General features: G+C 61.4%; 1 protein-coding gene across 7 annotated transcripts in view; it reads right to left on the bottom strand.

Annotated features, from left to right (window-relative positions):
* Nucleotides 1–285: 285 nt before the first annotated feature.
* The window catches only part of BRD1 (bromodomain containing 1), a 38,033-nt gene continuing 18,565 nt past the window's right edge, over nt 286–19,753 (bottom strand). For 2 of the 7 annotated variants that reach the window (XM_036311391.1, XM_036311392.1), the window contains exons 6-13: nt 19,210–19,522; nt 17,314–17,574; nt 12,266–12,760; nt 3,904–4,039; nt 3,595–3,722; nt 2,555–2,664; nt 2,244–2,398; nt 286–1,603 (exon numbers count right to left, since the gene is read on the bottom strand). In XM_036311391.1, coding sequence (XP_036167284.1) covers nt 1,420–1,603; nt 2,244–2,398; nt 2,555–2,664; nt 3,595–3,722; nt 3,904–4,039; nt 12,266–12,760; nt 17,314–17,574; nt 19,210–19,522 — 1,782 coding nt within the window. In that variant the 3' untranslated portion in view covers nt 286–1,419. Of the gene's footprint in view, nt 1,604–2,243; nt 2,399–2,554; nt 2,665–3,594; nt 3,723–3,903; nt 4,040–12,265; nt 12,761–17,313; nt 17,575–19,209; nt 19,523–19,753 lie in introns of those variants that run through there. The other 5 variants (XM_036311393.1, XM_036311394.1, XM_036311395.1 and 2 more) reach the window with 4 other exon arrangements.

Genomic DNA, 19,753 nt, shown 5'->3' with positions numbered 1-19,753 from the left:
TGGGGCCCACGTGATGTGCTCACTTCACTGGTCACAACAGATTCCGCCAGGCCCGCCGCTGCAGCCTGTCCTAGGCCTGAGCCCAGCTGATGCCACCGAAAGCTCCAAGCGTCACCATCCCACGCACTCAGACCCTGTCACGGCACCTCCCGCGGCCTGTGGAGGGCGCACCTGCGCAGCCCGGGCTCGGGTGGCCCTACCCCGACCACGGCCCTGGCTTGCCACCAGCAGGCCCCCCGAGAGGAACACAGCGATAAAGCGTCTGCCAGACACAGGACAAAACTATCAAAGGAAGACATTTATTTTCAAGTTTCTGTGGAGACGTCACAAACAACGAAGACTGAAAAGGAAAAACATTTAAAAATTTCAGACTACCAGTTTAAAATAAAAATATGATTAGCTAAAATAATAAATAATGCCATGACAACGCAGGGTGCGGTGCCTGGAGCGCCGGTGGGGACAGGCCGGGGGCGCAGGCCTGCCAGCCTCCAGCACTCTGGGGACGTAGGAATGAAATGGCCACACCGTCCAAATCTTGACTTTATTTTTTAATATAAAAAAATGCATTTGGAAACCCACCCTACCTTTTCCCCTAACATAATGCTTTACCTCTTAAAAATAAAAATAAAGTACTAATTCTATGTACATCACAGGTACCATACAAAATGTATCCAAAGTTTCTATTGCTACCAAAGTGTCCTAAATCAAAACAAGTACAGAAAGCCCCTCATTGTAAACAGGATACAAGTTACAAACCAAAGAACACAGCCAGTCTGTACAGCCAGCAGCCCGCGCCGGGGCGGGCGGACGTCCGTGTGTATAAAAATGCTATCAATATACTTTTGCAAATTTATTTTTCATTATAAAGCAGGTGAATACACTTTCTACAATAAATAATCCGCTGGGGCCCCCTGGGCGGCCGGAGGCGGGCGGCAGCACCGGGACGCGCCCGCCCAGCCGCAGGGCGCGGAGTGTTTTTGGTGATTCGCAGGTGATGTACACGGCAGAAATTCCCTCTCCGCCTCTTTCCACAAAGTACCACTCAAAATAATGTCATTTTCTTTCTTAAAATACACATTTGTCACTGCAAATTTACATCCCATCTTGTTAAATAACAGGTACTCTGTGTAAAGAGTGTGATTTACAAATTTATTAAACATTCAAAAGTCTTTTTTAAAAAAAGCTATGGATCAAAGGAAGTGATGCAAGCAGCACCCTCCGGTGACCTGTGCCGGGCAGAGTCGTGCGGGAGCTGCGCCCGCCGCGCCCAGACCGATGGTTTCATAGAAAACTTGGAAACAAACCTCCCCGACTCCCCAGGGAAAAGAATGAAAGAACTACATCTACCATCAGAATAAGTTAGGTTTTGAACAATATACAAACATGTACAGCTTATCAACATATGGACACGGCGGGCCCTCAGTCGATGTCGCTGAGGTCGCTGGCCGGCTCCCCGTGCACCCGGCTCAGGTGGTTCATGGCGCGGTCGAAGGCGACCCGCACAGCCTTCCGGATGCTGGAGTTCCTCCCCTCCATCATCTTCAGCTTGTCTATCGTCTCGTCAATGCCAAGGGGGACCATTTTGGACTTCGGGAGCCACTGCCTTTTTAAAAGAAAAGAGGTGTCAACAGTGAGAGCTGCGGGCATGTTCCCTTCGCCACACGTCACGTCAGTCTAACCACGCAGAGGCCTGCTGACGCGACCCCGGCGTCAGGATGCCCCGGGGGCCAGGGTGCGCGAGAGGCCCCTCCAGAAATGCCGGAGCAGGGCTGTCGGTGGCCGGCCCGGTCAGCGTGGGGGCTGCAGGGCGGGGCACAACCAGACCCTCACGAAAACCAGGTGGGCACCTCCTCTCCTCCGTGATTCCCCAGAGGCTCCTGTGTCCTGGAGGCCCCGTCAGCCTTCCACGTCTTTCCCCAGTGGCCACCCAGGGCCCCCAGCACGACACCCAAACCCAATCCAGCCGAACATGCCAATGCTGGTGGGTGCCCCAGCTACAGCCCCCAGGTGCCAGCAGGCTCTGCACCCCGAGGCGGGCACCACACCAGCAGCTGCGGGCAGAGGGGCTGCAGTGCTGAGGTCGGAGCTTCTGTCCGCGCTCAGAGGGGCCAAGGCGGTGTCCCCGGGCAGAATGCCCCGGGCCAGGGCCCACCTGAGGGCAGGGAGGACTAGGTGGGCCCACAGGTAAGAAACGGAGGCCCGGCCGCCCCCAGCCTCCGTCCTCCCAGGTGCCGGGCACTTACCAGCTCCGCTTGTTGTCGAAAAAGAGGACGAGGAACAGCCGCTCGTCCGCCTTGGTCTGCATGTGCTCGCCGATCTTCAGCACGTCCAGCGGCGGGGCCGGGATGGTGACCCCGTTGTGGTGCCCTGGCACGCGTGGCATCTTAGGGTCGATGATCTGCCGGGGGACACGGGGGTCACACCGAGCGCTGCACCGAGGTGGGCTGTGCAGGCGCTCTCCCACCCCCTCCCCCACGGGTGTCCTGGCAGGAGCCGTGGACGCCTGCCCCGCACGCAGGGGACAGCAGCACCGCCCAGCCCGTGCCCCGCTCACCAGGGCGGGGTAGGAGGGGTAGCCGCTGCACTTGGCCCACACCACCTTCAGGGGCTCGAGCGCGGAGGCCGCAGCGTCCGTTGAGATCCACATGCTGCTCTGACCCACTTCTAGAAAGAGAAGGAACGAGGGGTGAGCCCCCAGGCACCCAGCAGGGTGCACGCCGTCCCCGAGCAGAGACACCACCCGGAACGGTGGGCACGGGGCACCCGCCCTGGCTGAGCGTCTCTGAGGCCCCGGCACCCTGACACTCTTACCCGCAGTCTAGCCCGGGGTTTCCATGCACCCCGACCCTACTTGAGGGCTCCGACCTCCAGGCTCCCAACATCTCTCCCTCCTGAGCCCCCACCTCCGCCCTCGTGCTCACGTCCCAGGAGGTCCCCAGGGCACCTCTGGAACCAGCACCCTAAGTTCAAAACAACAGCCCTGGCTCCCTCCCCATCCCTCCTCACACCCTCAACCAGCAGGGAGCCTCGTCTGACCCTCAGAACATCCCTGGAGTCCACACCCACATCCTGGTGCCCAAGGTCCCGCTAGTCCCCAGCCCCCTCTCCACACAGCCCAGGGCTGACCAGCTGCTCTGCTCAGACCCCTCCTGGCCGGGCCACTCGCCTCCACCCACATCTCCAAGGCAGTCTCCATCCCAACACAGCCCACTGCTCCCACCTGACCTGAGCCTCCCCTAGATACTGAAAGCTGGGGGACCCCCACCCCGCCCTGCAGTTTCACAATTGGCTGCAGATCACACATGAGACTAAACAAAGCCCGTCGGCCTCACAGGGTCTGACAGGAACCACTTGGGGCTGAGCACCCACACAAGGCAACATGCAGGACAAACACATCGCTTCCCCCCGGCCGCCCGCAGGCCTGTCTGTGGCTAAGCACCCGCCTGGCGCTGCGCCAAAGCCGCCTTCCGGGAGAGGCCAGGGTGCAGAAGTCCCCCCTGAGGCGGGAGGCAGACAGTGTCCACGGGGCACACCCAACGTGCTGCCTTTACTCCTGGCCAGAGGGACGCACAAAGGGGCCTGGGCTGCACTCACCGGCTGCGATCCTGGCTGCCTTGGCGTAGTTCCCGTTCTCGATGCAGGAGATCAGCTCGCTGCGGTCCTCCAGCGTGTGCCTGCGCACCAGGGCTGGCTTGCCGCGACCGCACTTGGGGGCACTGAAACTGCGGGGAGCACAGGCTGGTCAGGTGGCGCCGAAACCCTCACACCCGCCCCCAGGGAGCTGGGCCCAGCAGCAGGGACTGCAGCCCAGGTACAAAGTGGCCCCTGCAGGGCAAGCGGCCAGGGCGCATGGTTCGGGCCCACAGAACAGGTCCCATGTAACTGGGGAATCCCGTCGCCCACCTGGTGTCGCAGAGGGGGCTGCTGCTGGAGGCGATGCTGGACTCAGAGGCGCAGCGGCGCCGGGGCGTGGCTTTCCTCCCGGGGAGGCCACCCGGCTCCTGCTCGCTCCTCACGCCCCCAAAGCCATTGGTGAGACCTGCAAAGACACAGCGGCTGAGCTCTGCGGCCAGAGCCGCCGCCCCGAGCGCAACGTCGCCCCAAACCAGAATCTGATGTCCCATCTGTGACAGCGTGGAGGCCGTCACCCCAAACCCCCAGCCCCACGGCACAGGAGCCGCGCCTGTGCAGCGACACCGAGGCTGACAGAGCCTCACGCGCTCAGGGGCGCTGGTCTCAGGGGCTCTTCCGAACGTCACGTGTGACACAGGCTCCACCAAACAGGACAGGCATGCCATTCGCTCCCAGGCGGCGGGCCACCCGCATGTCCCTCCGGTGAGGCCGGGACAAGCCGTGTCTGCACCAGGCTCGAGGGCCAGGCGGGCCGGGACCTGGCTGAGGAGCCAGACCACCAAGAGCGACTTCACACAGTGGAACTTCAAATGGGAACGTCAAGTCGATGAAAAAACTCTTTCAAAAGAAAAGTATTAACAAGAACCTAAAAAACAAATTAAAACCGGCCACAGGCACCTGGCTAACGGGGGTGGGGGCGGCGCACTCCCAGGAAGCGGTGCTCACAAGGCCAGGCCAGGCCACCTCAGAGCCGCGCCCTCTGTGACCAGACACACTGGCTACGTCCCTACCACCGACGTCAGGCCAAGGGACCGGGCAGACCTCTCACTGCATAGCCCGTGTGTCCTGTCCGTCCATCCGTCCGTCCCCGTTCCCCCCGCCCCCTGCAGACCCAGCAGGGCTCCCTCCCGTGTGACACCAAGGACTGTGCATATATTTTCCCCCAAAAAAGAAATCCCACTCCTCATGCTTAAAAAATTGAAAAGCCATTTCTTTAAAACCGAGTGAAGTGGGTGGTCAGGTTAGAGGGCTCTCTCGCCTGCTTTACAAAGGCAACCTCGCTTCACTGTGCTTCGCAGAGATGGCGATTCCACCAACTGAACGCTTGTGCAGCCTTGCATCTCGCCAGCCCACGGGCACCACTTCCCCAACAGCCTGTGCTCAGTGCTGCTGAAATATCACAATCCTTGTCATCGTCAAAACCTGGTCATGGTGCTCGTGATCAGTGACCCTTAACCTTACTCCTATCATTGTTTGGGGCCACAAACTGCCCCGTATGAGACCAAGAACCTAACTGATAAATGCTGTGCTCTCACTGCTCCACTGACCGGCCGCCCATCTCGCTCCCTCTCCCGGGCCCCCTATTTCCTGAGACACAACAAGACGGAAGTCAGGCCCATTCAAAGCCCACAATGGCCTCCAGGAGGCCCAGTGAAGGAAGAGCTGCACCTCTCACTTCAAATCAAAAGCAGAAACGACCAGCTTGGCGAGGCTTGTCCAACGCCAAGAGAAGCTGAAAGCGAGGCCTCTCGCGCCCAACAGTGAGCCTGCTGTGAAGGCCAAGAGGTTCTGGAAGGAAATTCAAGCGCTGCTCCAGCCAACACACGTGATGAGAGGGAACAGCCTATTGCTGGTGAGGAGACGGGTCCGTGCTCTGGGTCCAGGCCACACAGCCACAGCTCCCTGCAGCCAAAGCCTAATCCAGGGCCAGGCCCTGCTCTTCCATTCCGTGAAGGCTGAGAGGTGAGGAGGCGGCGGGAGGAACGTGTGGAGATGGGAGGCTGGTCGTGAGCTGAAGGAGGTGCCAGGGGAAGAAGCAGCAGGTGCGGAGCTGCAGCGAGTTGTGCAGAAGGGCCGCTCGGATGACCGTGGAGGGGGACTCAGCAGGTTCCTCCACAGCCTCGGAGTGTGGAGGACACGGCCTCCTACGGGAAGGAGACGCCGCCTGGGACGTTCACAGTGAGGGGAGGTCAGCGCCTGGCCTCACAGGACAGGCGGCTCCTGCTAGGAGCTCATGCAGCTGTGACTTTAAGCTGGAGCCAGCGCTCACTTCCATTTAGAAAATCCTAGGCCGGTAAGAGTGATGCTCCGTCTGCTCTACCTGTGTCTGAATGTGCCGCACGGCTTCCTGCATTGTGTGAGCCCCTGTGGAGACCTGCTGCTCAGAAAAGAGGACCTTACTGCTCGCGACAAGGCGCCTGGTCACCAGGAGCGCGGGGGGAGACGGGCCAGATGAATGTTGTTTTCATGCCTTTCTGCAGCTCTTGGGTCAAGGACTAACTTTGACTCCCAAGTCTCACTGGGAAGAAAAGCCACATTTGTAAGCGATCGCTGCCGTCGTGGTTCCTCTGATGGATCGGGGAGAATAAAGGAAAAGGTCTCCCTGTCCCAGCTGCCTCCTGGGAGGCAGTCACAGGCGTCTGGGAGAAGCTGATCCACCCTCGTGGCCGATCTGAGGGCTCCAGACCTCCGAGAGGAAGTGCCTGCACGTGTGGTGGGAGCAGCAGAAGGAGCATGACGTGGAGCCCGAGGACACGCTGAATCGCTGCAAACTCAGGACAGAGCTTGAGTGATGAGGAGGAGCTTGCCGAGGAGCAGAGAGAGGGGTTTCGGGAGACGGAGCCCACCCTGTGACGAGGCTGTGAGGACGGTGAGATGGCGACAGAGGATTCAGAGTGTCACGTGAGCATGGCTGGCAGAGCAGTGCCGGGTTTGAGGACTGGCTGCAGTTCTGAAAGAGGTTTGTGGGTGATGCTGCAGCCACAGGGAGGCTGTGCTGAGGAGTCGGCCATGCGGAGAACGTCACTGCTGTCTTACTGAGAAGCCGCCACCGCCCCACCCTCCGTAACCACCTCACAGTCGGCCGCCACCACCGCCACACAAGACCCTTCAGCACAGAGATTGCTCAGATGACGGCTAACTCTCATGAAGTATTTTTAATGAAGGGATGCACCGTGGTTGCTAGACACACACTAGCACACACACAGACTACGGTGTGAGGCGAGCCGTCCTATGGGCACTTGGACCAGAGCATTCACGTGATCACTTCATGGCGACCTGTTGTGTGTGGGTCTGGACCGCGACCCGTGTCCCCAAGGTGCGCCTGTGTGCTTCCTGCAGAGGCTCAGTGCGCGTGACTCACTTTAAAACAAGGGAGATGAGTAACCCGGTGGAGCTGAGACGTCCAAGTGCAGAAGGGCATGAGTCCTGCTGTTCCCACGGGACCTGAGGCACCGGCCGCACTGAGGGGGCGTCACCCCCGGCTTTCAGCATCACTTCGTCCTTCACCTTTAAAACGAACCCACATTCAGCAGCAGCAGCTGAGCCGTTGGCTGGGGTGCTGCGCTCGTGCTGAAATCTGACATCTGCACGCGGCGACCAACCATGTTGGCAAGGCAGCTGATGCCGCATGAGACAACACGAGACCGACTCCAGCCCACGCCCCGGGAGCACGGAGAACAAGGGGACGGACGGCCTGCCTCTCCACCTCAGGGTCCTCCGGGCGACAGGAGCACAGAAGGCACTGTCCGGGGAAGACCCCCAAGGCAGTCAGCAAGTCAGAGACGGCCACCCAGATGGACAGATGGACGGAGCCCAGTGTGCAAGACCTGAAGTGAGAGAAGGGGCCACAGCCACAGGCGCACATCCGGGCCCAGCACCACAAGGGAACAGGCCGCCACCTGTGGCCTCGGAGGGAGCCCTGAGCATCACCAGACCCGGGCCTGGTCCAGACACACCTTGTGCCAACGGTCCGACGACAAGGACACACAGTCCCAAAGTCTCTCCCTTTAGCGCCACATGGAGCTGACGGCCTCGCCCTGCCTCTACCTCCTGGACCTCGGCCATTTGCTCCTCCTGACAGAGGAGCTGACGACGCCCTTCCAGGCAGAGAAGCAGGATGGCGGGGCCAGAGGCTGTCACAGCCGTGGTGGCGAGCTGCACCCGGAGACCCTGGGACAAGCTCACGTGTGGAACGAGCAGGTTGGGCCCTGCACCAGGTGGGAGCCTGCGCGGGAAGCACAACAGCAGGTGGCGCTCTCACGGACAGCTGGCCCAGCGCAGGCCCAGTGGCGCCTCACGGACAGCTGGCCCAGCGCAGGCCACGTAGGCGCCCAAGCAGAGGAGAGTCCGGGACAGAGAAGCCCGGCACCGAGACACACAGCGAGCCCACCCTCGGGACGTCCGCGCAGACGACGTGCTTGGGGACCACCACCTGACGCCAGGCTCCCGGGAGACACGAGGGGGAAGGCTGAGGGTGGGGAGGCCTCAGCCCTGAGGCACGAGCGCATCTCCTCCCTCTGTCCCAGGACACAGCGGCCGCAGCGGGGCCAGCACCCCCGTTCTTCCCGAGAAGTGTCCCTGAGCACCTGTCACTCTCCCCACGGGGCCCCCTGGGCAGCAGCCAGGCCGAGCCTCAGAGACCCTGCAAGGACACAAATGACACGCGGTCAGGCAGGTTCTGCGGGTCTGCAGACAGGAGGCCGAGGGCCCCCCCAGCAGCAGGAGGCCCGTCCCCGAGCTGTAGCAACCACGTGGCCAGTGGAGCCGACGCTCAGCAACGTGGCAACACGAGGCGTTCTGAAGGCGCGGGAGGGGACAGGGCGGCTCTCAAACCCGGCCGTGTCCTCCACCAGCACCGCGCTCGGGTCCACCAGGGTCACAGGAGACAAAGCAAACACAAGCCTTCCTCTGCCCCAAAAGGCCTGGCCAAGCTGAGACCCTTGGCCAGGCTCCCCCACCCCCTCCAGGCCTCCCGGGCTTCCCCAGGCCACATGGAGAAGAGGTGCCCCATGGGGTGGCTGAGGCGACTCTGCAGAGAAAGCTCACCAAGGCCAGGCCTTCAGTTGGAGCGGCCTGCACGGCCAGGGCCCCCAAGCCCCGGGTGTGACAGCCAGACCCACCTCACCACACCTCACTGCACCTTAAAGACCCTTCTGGCCCTACCCGATTTAGCTCAATGGATAGAGCCTCAGCCTGCAGACTGAAGGGCCCCGGGTTCGATTCCAGCCAGGGGCACATGCCTGGGTTGCAGGCTCGATCCCCAGTGGGGCGTGTGCAGAAGGCAGCTACTCAATGATTCTCTCTCATCATTGATGTTTCTATCTCTCCTTCTCTCTTCCTCTCTAAAATCAATAAAATATATTTAAGAAAAAAAGAACCTTCTGGCCCTGGCTCGTGTTGCCCAGTGGATAGAGCATCAGAGTTCAATTCCTGGTCAGGGCAGATGCCCAGGATGTGGGCTCAATCCCCAGTAGGCGGCATGCAGGAAGCAGCTGGTCAATGGTTCTCTCTCATCATTGATGTTTCTCTCACTCTCCCTTCCTCTCTGAAATGAATAAGATATTAAAATAATTTTTTAAAAAATCCTTCTGGTTGGCAGCTGATGAGGCAAAACAAAGAGTGGGCTGCGGTCACCACCATCCACCCCGGCCACGTGCTGCGGACACCAGTGTTCCTCCCAGGCTCCCTGCGGCCCCCAAGCAGAACATGGGATCAAACATGGGGCCAGCTCCGCAGGCGGGGGGGCCACTGCCTCAGTCTCGTGAGCGGTGGGGCAAGCCCATCACCTCGTCCGCACATCGTGACTTACACTCTCAGCAAGAGAACTGCGCGTTGTGTGTGTGTGTGTGTGTGTGTGTGTGTTCCAACCTTTCAATAAAACCAGCGCGTAAGATCCCAACCGCCCTGCTGTGCCCAGCCCAGCCCCACGAGACGCCATGGCGCAGGAAGCAGGCCCGGGCGCCAGGCACCAGGCACAGGCCGCCGCTCTCCCGGGCTGGGCTTCCTCCCTGCAGCGGGACGGCCAGGAGAACCAGCAGGAAGGGGGAGGGAGGGCAGAGGACGCGGAGGGACAGGGTTAGCACCCGGTCTCCTGGCTGTCAGGGGGCGCACGCGGGTCCTGTCAGGCCCGGTCCTGCGCCTGCTGAGGACGCGATCGGAATCTGTGCAGGGCGTCCTCCGGATGCGAGAGGTGATCTGAGCCACGACTGACTCAAAGGCTCACACCTGTCCCTGGTGAGGCGGTCCCTCCCGTGCGCCGGGCTGACGGGGCCGGGCTCCACGTGCTGGTGTTAGTGTTGGAGGTGGTGGAGCTGGTGCTTCCAATGACATCCAAGAATCATGTGAGATCAAGACGCAGCCATCGCCCTGCGTTCCAGAGCGACCACTTGGCCAAACTCCATCCAAGTTGAGCAAGAGAAAACCATTAGGATCCCAAGAGGGAACCACCCAGCACGTTAGTAGTTAAATGAGAGCCTGGAAAACAGTGAAAAGGCCACTTGGTCTGACTGAAGACATCAACAGACCAGCCACTGCCCTGAACGGCCAAGGACGCGAAGAGTCCCTCTCCCCTCTGCCCCTCGCGCCCTGCCCCCACATGCACACAGGAATTGCGGCAGGAACCTCAGGAGGAGAGACAAGCAGCACAGAAGTCCTGCCTGGGTCGCTGTTGGAACCAGCCCGTGGCCACGGGAGAGGAGCCAGCAGAGCAGAGCTCTGAGGACCGGCAGGGGCCGAGGCAGGTTGCTAACCTCCTGGAGGAAAGAGCAGCCCACGCCTCCCGCGGCGCTTCCCGCGGAGCCCACGGCGGTGTCCTGATGGACACATCGGCTGTGCTGGAATGAACTTGCGTCCTGGAATGAACGCATCAGCTTGCATCTAACTTGGAAACGCTGCAGCGCAGGGGAACCCAGACTCCCCACAAGGCAGGCCGAGCGCGCCGATGAACGTGGGGATGATCAGAGAGAGAACCAGGCGTTTCCTGTCCCGACTGCGAAGGCTGCAAGCTTGGAGCCGAGACCCAGAGCCGCAGCCCGAGTGGGTGAGGCCGAAATGGACGGGTGGGCACCGCTGGCCGCACTCTGCCCAGAGCAACTGAGGCTCCCGGGCCGCACAGGAGCGAAGGCCTCGTCGCACGTCCACGGGCGGCGGACGCGCCAGAGGAAGGAAGCAGAGGCCTGCGTTTCCGTCGGGACCGGGGCACAGACTCCTCCACGCCACGGCCGCCTGTGCAAAACCCGCCCCTCAGACGCAGAAAGCGGGAGAAGGACATCGGTGACCGAGTGCAAGCGCCCTGCGCGCCACGAACGCCGGCTGGTGGACCCTTGCCAATGGCTCCAGCCAGACCCAGGAGGTCAGTGAGGCCAACGCAGGGCTGGCGGGCCTTCTGGACACCAGCTTCTCAGTGGGTGCTGGGCCAGCAGTGCCCGGCACGTGCGCTGCAGTTGGGTGGCGGGCAGAGGGTGTGGCGTGGGGTAGGCGGCCCAGACGCGGGAGCCAAAGGCAGGGCCTGGCACCTGGAGCCAGGACACAGTGACTGCCCCGCGACTGCCCCTCCAAGCACGGCTCAGAGCACTTGCAAACAAGCGGCCCGAGGTCCCAAGAAAGGGGGGGCAGGGGGGGTACGCACTGACGCGAGCGTCCATCCTTCACCTGTGTCTGTGAGACGCTGAGGAGCTCGTGTGGCTCAGACACTTGATGGTTTTAACAAATTACTAAAGAACTCCAACTTGGTATCAACCCATGAAAAGAGAGGCCACGGGTGGAGAATGTCTATGAGACGAAGGGCACGTGTGAGAGTTCCCTGCGTTTCAATGACGTTCATAAGAAGTGACTTCGGTAGCAAGAATGAGTGTCTGCCAAGTGCAGAACCAGCACCAGAAACACCTGCTGGACCGCCTCCTCCACGGGCACCTTCAGCGCGAGCGGGGACGGCCCTCCACCTCCACCCGCCACCGGCCCCACCGGGAGGCTCGGGACGCAGATGGCTCGCCCCCACCCAGCCTCTGCTCCTCCAGCTGAACTGAGAAGGTGCCCTGACAGCAGGACGGCCAAGAGGCCGTGTCTGGACGCACCAGGTGGACCAATAAGAAACACAGACCAGGCTCTGGTCCAAGACAGAGCCCACAGGACAAGCATGTCCACACACCTCCCGAAGGAGGCATCAGACACAGAACCGGCGCCTCCCAGAGGCATGGCCATCGTGGAGCCACGAGGGGGACAACAGTCCCGCCGGTTCCAGACACACGCTCGGCTGCAGTCGCGGGGGAGGCACAGGCTGCAGAAGAGCTCAGGCGCCTCCTTCCAGCCCCCTGCCGCCCAAGACATGCAAATGAGCCCCCCCGGCTCTCCCCCCGGCTCTCCTCCTGGCTCTCCCCCCGGCTCTCCTCCCGGCTCTCCCGCAGTGTACAGTCCAAGGGAGGAGCAGGACCACCCACCCAGGCCCACGAGGCCAGCAGCCACCCCGCAATGCACCCTCAGACCTACAGTTAGGGGTTTTCAAAGAAAAAATGCGCCCTCTGTCTTCTCATCTGGAAATTAAGAGACCTGTGGACAGTAAACTGAAATCCGTGCACCCACGACTGTGCCCTCTGACCCCGGAGGAGAGAAGGGCCGGCGAGGCCGTGGCATTTACCTGTGTCCAGGCGCTTTCCCGGGGACCCCGCCTCCACCTCGGAGTCGCCGCAGGTGCTTCGCGACCTTTTTCTTGGCTGCAGAAGAGTCTCCAACCTCGGAAGGACTACAGACAGAAAGGTTTTGGTCCCTAGCTGAGGAGAAGCTGGCGGGGTCTCAGTGTTCTTGGCAGACTTTGGGGGGCTTACACTGTTCGATTTGCAGAAGAGAACAGAAGGGCGTCTGTTTACATCGCTTGCTGGCTCCGCCCCCGCGGAGGCCGCCGCCGGCGCAGCGCCACTACAGGCGAGGGTGGGCTCTGCAGGGTGTCCGATTACCAGGGCGCTCTGAGTGCAAGTGCTATGTGATTCATTATCAAATGTGACTCTTTTGAATAGTTTACTCTGCTCTGGGTTGAGTTCTACTGGTTTGAGGGTTGGTGGTTCTGAATTAGTCTCCGAGTTTGAAGGAAGAGGTAATGCATCTGATGGTTCAAGTTTAGGGGGAGATTTATCTCCTGAAAAAATTATAAATAAAGTGATTTTTGAAAACTGGTAATTATAAAATCTATTATAAAACTTACTATAAATGTGAAGTCCACCAAAATACTACTTCAATTAAGGAAACAAAGCATCACACACAACTACCTGTGGGCAGTGAGGGCTGTGGGGTCCCAGCAGGGGGCTCCCCACCCCACAGGCGGGTGCCCTGGCCTCTGGAAACACCCGGGAGAGGACTTCACATTCGCCAACATTAAGCACATCATTGGGGTGCACGCCGGCAGCTGCAGCCACAGCTCACTCACCTTGAGAAGAGAAAGCGCACCCAGCTAAGGCCTATGGGCACCCCCGCCCGCCCGGCCTCGCCCAGAGCTGGGCACCGGGGAGCCGACACTCACCCCCACTGCTGACCAGGCTTCCCTAGTCGGCGCCACAAGCAGGCAGTGCCGAGGGCTGTGAGCGATTTAAAATGGAGAAACCTCACTCCTATGCCAGCCACACCCGGAAATGCTAGTGTGACTCCTTCCAATCTGACTTTAAAAATAAATACAACCTTTGGAAGAGACTATTTTAACCGAGGCTTCAGCGTCTCCACATGGAACAAGCCGTCTGAAAACCAGCTCAGCCCTGGAGGCTGCCCGCGGACGGCCCGGCGCGGCCTGCGAGGCCACACCCACGGGGATGAGCGCGTGGCCTACAGCCCAGAGAAGCTACTGAAATGACCCCAGTGGCATTGGTACCTAGATACACTTCTTCCTGTAGTGACCCCGGAAGCCCTCTGAGCCCCTTGAAAGATGTCAAGGTAACACTTTAACCCCGAGTTCACTGGAGAAGGAAAAGCTGAAAAGCTGCCACCGTGTAGGGCCCCCGTGGCCTGAGCCGGTGCTGAACTCGGGCCTCGGGGCTCCACGCTTGCCAGAGGGCCCGCCTCACGGACTCCAACACCCGGGGCAGAGGCCTCCCACCGAGGGCTGCCAGGGCACACCACCCCCTCGTGCGTCAGGCTCTGGGACGGACACCCACAAGCAGGATGCGGCATCAAGAGCCACAGTGACACGTTGGCTGGTGACACAATCCTCCCCACCGCTGCTTGAAGTCACGCACACGTGCTAGGAAACAGCTTACAAAACACAAGGCACTGCGTGGACGGACAGGGGCCTGCGGAGTTCCCGCTGAAAGCCTCTGCGAAGGCACGCCACAGGCGGAGCTCGCTGCGCCCTCCTCCCTTCCTCAGCGCACCCTCCGCTGGCGTCCTGCCTCCTGTCCTGCCTCCGGCCTGACCCTCGTCCTGACCATGATGCCTAAAGGGCCGCCTCTGTGCCGGCAAGGCTGCCTCCAACCTGGGCCTGTGGGTACGGCCCCCACCTGCCCCTCTGCTGCCCCTCCCTGCTGGGCTCTCCCACTGCACAGCCAGGCCCTCGCAGCCCCCTCCAGCCCACCCCCTACTCAGACGCTAACCTCGGCCCCACCAGGCGCCCTTGTTCCTGGCACATACGAGGCCCCGGACCACCATGGCTCACCCCTCTGCTCCTCTCATGCTCAGTCCACAGGGGTCCTCTCACTGTCACAGCAGACCTGCACCAGACGCAGGGAACCTCACCAGGCCTCCCGGCCCCTCCTTCCAGCCGCTTTGCTCACCCACTGTCGCTGTTCTGCAGCCACGGGGCGCCCACCACCAGGGCAACTCACAGGAAGATTTCCAAGGGGCAGCGCGTGAAGGACCCGGCGTGGGGCCACACAGACCCAGGTGCCTGGTGAACCCCCTTGGCTGCACCACCACGCCCGTCAGCCAGTCCCCGCCCCCCGCCTCTAGGAGAGCAGGTGCCCCGCAGGACCGTGTGGAACGTCACTGGACGCTAACACACACACGTAAGGAAGCTCTTTTAAAAAGCCCTTACAAGCACGACAGGGCCTTCGCCTGCCCTCGCCCTTGCCCACAGCCGTCATAAAGCAGAACCCAGCCAGGGCATGCTGCCGGCTGCACTGAACAGGCAGGCCCAGGACAGGGGACGGCTCAGCCTGGAACAGCACGGCAGGGCTCAAACAATGGCCTCAAACCCCCAAACCTACAGCAAAAGCCCATCGGAGACTCGGCGACAAGGCCCTCTCCCTGCCAACCCCTCACTGTTCTCCCAGAGCCCCCCATTTCTCCGGCCCAGCAGCCAACTGAACGCACGCTCCATGTGCAAGCACAGCACAGGCCTCTCTAAGTGCTGGCTGCATGCAGGCCTCCCCAGGTGACGGGGTGCTGTGGCAGCCGCCTCCAGCTCTCCCTGAGCCTCACAGTCCCCTCGGAAAATAGCCCTGCGCTGGGCAGCAGACAGACGAGGGGCCGAGGCGCACACAGCCGCAGGAGCGCTGGCCCCAAACAGTGCGGCGTGAGCAGCAGGGACGGGCCTGCCGCTGTCTCCTCACCTCCAGGCCTCCATCAGAGGAAGGTCCCTGGGGACCCCGAGCCAGCAGATCTCCCTCCCTAGCCCAGCAGCCCCCACCTCAATGGGCCTGACACCCACCCATCACTTCCCTGTTCTTCAAGGGGAAACCACGTAAACACTAAGTCACAACCAAGACAGTTCCTGATATTAGGAGTTCCTACTACTTTAGGTGTCACAGTAATACTGCTGCTCGAGATCGTTCGAGAAGATTCTTGGGTCTGTGCATCCTAAGTCTCCCAGGTTCACATTTCTAGAGTAACGTCAACGGCTGGTTCGTCTGTCTCCACGCACAGCCGCCTGGGAACCTCTGGAGCTCCCTGCTCCCTCTGGTGGCCCCCGGAAGCTGCTTTCTCTCCACCTTCCTTTCCCACCAGCTGAAAGCCACACGCTCTCTCCCTGCACATGGGGCACGTTTCAGGCAGCTCCAGGCTGTCTGTCATCTCTGGTCTCGGTTTGTGTGCTTCCTTTAAAGTGACCCCAGTGCCAGAGTAGCAAAGGGACCAGCCTGACTGAGGGGCTCCAGCCCGGCGGGCGAGGTGCCCCGCCCAGGAGTGAGGGCGGGAGCCCTGGACGCAGGAACAGAAGGGTCCCACGCCTCTCCGCTGGGAAGAGCAGGTGCTCAGAGCAGCCATTCCAGGGACGGCGCGTCACTTGGTGACAATCTTTCTCCCGCCCTCGCTCTTTTCAAGGCAATTAACCCACAAGGAGCGGTTTTCTAAGAGGCAGATACCAGGGCCAGAGCAGCCGCTCCGGCAGCAAGAGGGGGCTGGCTGGAGGACAGTGGTGCCCTACAATGACCGCCCCCCCAGGTCCTGCCATGTCTCAGGGCACCCATCCCCCAAGGGTGCACAGGCCTGACGAGGGGAGGCCACCCTGGACCCCAAGGACCCTCCTGGCTCAACAGGGGGTCAGCCTGGGACCCCAAGTACAACTGGCTGCCAGAGGCCCCTGGAACAAGTGTACCGGAACCCGACCCTCCAGCAGGGAGAGCGCGGAGAACGGAAGCTCCGCTCTCTTCTGGAACCCACGGCAATTCACACCCCAAGGAGCGCGCCAGGCCTGCACCTTACGCTACGGACCTAAACCAACCAACTGCACACTGAGAACAGGCATCAAAGGAGAAAGGCAGCAGAACCACCCTCGGCTGGAGGCACAAGAGGCATTTGCTAAGGGAACCGCTAGAGGACACAGGAGCTGTGACCCACGGGACCGTGTGAAACTCAGAGGAACTACACAGTCACGGCCAGCACTTCCTGGGGCCACAGATGACACAACACAAGGCATACACACGGCCGTGACCAGGACCCTGCAGACCGCCAACAGCAGGCAAAGGCTTTTTAAAGCAGCTGCAGAACAATGTGTGTGTGGCTTTTTCAACACTCAGAAAGGTTATAACCGACGGCTGCTATGGAGAGTCTCCGTCCGCTTTCCGTTTTGTGTGACTGACCCGCTTCCCCTGAAGCTATGAGAGGGCAAGAGAGGGGAGGGTTTCCTGCAAGTCCCCCCGCTCACCTCCTGGACCAGCCGCCCGACTGCTCCCTCGGCACCCGTGCCCGCGTCCCCGTTGGGGGGCAGGGTCTGCGCCACCCTGTGTTCTGGTCCACAAAGACATGCCTGCAGCTCGGTCTGCTCACAATGCACCCCCCTCTCCACGCTCTGCTCGGGGAGTGCCAGGCTGCCAAGGCAGGGCTGGCTCTGGGGGCCCTCAGGCAGCCCTGGTCCCCCCGCCTGCCCCCCGTGACTGGCGCCCACCCTGCCTGCCCACCCTCCAAAGGTCAAAGAGGTGCATGTATGGGAGGGCACTTTAGAGCAACCCGTCAGCGCCTCTCATCACCCGTGCCCGTTAACTGGCGCTCCCTCCTCACAGACAACACGACAGCAGTGCCGCCACGCCTGTGGCACGCCACCCTCCTCTCCCACCACGCAGGATGCTGCGTGAGACCTAAGCCGTGCTTTTCGGACGGCTTTTCAGGGCCCAGTTGGGAAGGACAGTCTTGCTCTGCCTGGCCCTCGGGACCACCTCAGTGCCAGAGCACAGCACCAACGGCAGGACTGCGGGCACCAGAGCCGAGTGGCATGGGGCGGGGTCAGGTGACCCTGGGCTGGGGAAGACGCCGGGAGGCCGCGCTGCTTACCTTCCTGCCCCGGCTCCTGCCCCAGCGGAGCACATTCCTCTTCAAAGCCTCCAGTACCTGACTCGGCGGGCGGGGGCTGGCTCTGCTGCTGGCTCAGCTTGTTCCGCACGAGCGCGATCTCCTTCTTCAGGAGCTTGGCCCGCTTGCTCCTCGACCCGCTGGACTTCATGGCGCACGTGAGGTCCAGCTTGTCCAGCAGCTCCCGCAGCTGCTCCTCCAGCCCCATGTGGGCCCTGTTGGCCGGGTTCAGCAACCTGTCCACTGAGTCACAGAACACACGACCATTAGCCGTCGCCCGTGGTGCCACTGAGCGAACACCCTTCCACCTCCACGCCCCGACGTCACCCTGGGCCACGCCCCTTGCTCAGCCACGTGACGGCCCTCACCCACGCTCTAAACCCACGACAGGGGCTGCCACAGGGGACATGCTTGCCACCCGAGGTGGTGCGCGGGCGTGGGAGACCAGGTGCAGACGCAGGACCAAGCCTCTCGTGAGGGAGGCCAGCACTGAGCCCTCTGACTCGGCCCCTTGACTGAAACTAGAGCGACCGTGCCGGCTTGGGAAGGCCCGCCACCTGCTGAGCATCCTCCTGAGCAGGGCTCCCCTTCCCCGCGCCAGGGCCAAGGTGGGGCTGCTTGTGCATAACTGACCTCGAGCTCGAGTCCAGACCCAGGGGTGACGCTGGGCTGCACGTCTCTCAGGTAATGCTGAGCCTCAGGCTTATGTACTACGGAAACCCCCAAACCTCCGAGGCACAGGTCACCTGCGACAAGTGAGGCCGCCAAGGAGAAGCCTACTCTAGCGCCACCTGGTGGAGCGGGAGCCCCTCCCAGCTACAGATGCAGCTGAGACTGCACACAGCAGCCTGGCTCGAATCCCTATCGTCACGCACAAAGCCTCATAGGCATTAAACTCAGAAACATTCACGTGAGCAAAGACCATGTCATCCGAAGCCAAAGGAGAACTCCTCAGTGCATCTTGCAGATCCTTCAAACAGAGCAGGGACAGCTGCCTGCCTGCAGCCGGACACGGACCTGCCCAGCAGAGGGGCACACAGCGCCCACCAGACTTAACAGGAGGGAGGACACACTGGGTGCACCAGCTCACCTTGGACCCCCGCCCTGATACCAAGGAAGAGATACAGTAGAACTTCTCACCCTTGATTTTATGCCTCGAATTTACTTAGGCAACACCATGGCAACATGCATGGTCATTTTCTGAAAGGCCCAACACTGAGGCCCCCGGACCCCTTCTTGCTCCAGGAAGCTGGGTGGCAGCCAATGTGTGGTGGCCGGAGCCTGGGGGCGGAGGGCAGCCCAGCCTCCGAGGACAGAAACAGCACAGGCAGCTCTGCCGTGTCTCGCACAGAGGGAGGCGGCCTGAGTCCTGAGGCCCTTAATACAGCACAAACCAGGGGGGGGGCGGGAAGCCAACAGAGAACGGAGTGCATGTGCCGGTTTCTGGGCCCTTTCAGCAGCTAACAGCACCCTTGGAAGATAGAGACCCAGCCTGGGCGCAAGTCCCCACTAAGCTGCTCCCGGGGCTGCGTCAAGTGGGCCGGGGCTGTCCCATACGGGCCCCGCCGCATGAGTCTCACGTGGGCACCTAAAATGTGGCTGGTCTGAATGAAGAGAGGGGCTGTGATGGTGGCAGAAGGAGGCGGAGGTGAATGGCAACTATCCCCAGTGGCTTCTAGAATGACTGCGTGTCAAATCCTCAATACGCCGGGCGTGCTGGGTCCGAGGGACGCTACGGAAACAAGCCGCCTTCCTTCCCTTTCTTCGCGCGGCTCCTAGAAAGCCTAGAGCACGTGGGGCTCGCATCCCAGTCCTGCTGGGCGGAGCCGACCAGGCTACAGGTGGCTCTCCCGCTCCCGGACCCGGGCCCGGGCTTACCGTCCTCCCAGGAGAAAGGCCGCTGAGGGGCCGCGGCCGGCCGCTCCGGCAGGTGCGCCCCCGAGGTCGCCTCGAATCCGATGCTGTCCACCTGGCGCCGGGCCTGCCGCAGCACGACGCCACCCTGGTCGCGCAGCCTCACGGCGGCTCGGTAGAACACCGTGTCCTTGGCGTTGTACCGCATGCAGTTGTCCACAATGAGGTCGAAGTCCTCCTCGAACTCGGGGAGGCTGCTGTACCCTTGCGCCTCCAGCCGCTTCCTCATGGTGGAGAAGTCCATGGGCTGCTTGATGTGCTCCAGGTAGTCGGGCACCTGATCGCAGGAGGGCACAGCACTTACATGCGGAAAGGTCGTTGCCACTCCAGAGAATTCACGCGCCCACACGGAGTCTCACACGCGCGTACGTGCAACACGACACGCCTGAATGCACACACAGCACACAGGACTCACACGAGCACACGGCAACACTGAGACATGGCACTTGCACCCCTTCCCACGGGCTCTGCTGACTCAGCTCCTTCGCTGAAACCAGAGCCACGACGC

Source organism: Myotis myotis, unplaced genomic scaffold (genome assembly GCF_014108235.1).
Source record: "Myotis myotis isolate mMyoMyo1 unplaced genomic scaffold, mMyoMyo1.p scaffold_m19_p_54, whole genome shotgun sequence".
NCBI classification, from domain to species: domain Eukaryota; kingdom Metazoa; phylum Chordata; class Mammalia; order Chiroptera; family Vespertilionidae; genus Myotis; species Myotis myotis.
The sequence above is the reverse complement of the archived record's forward strand: the minus strand, read 5'-3'. Positions and strand labels throughout refer to the sequence as shown.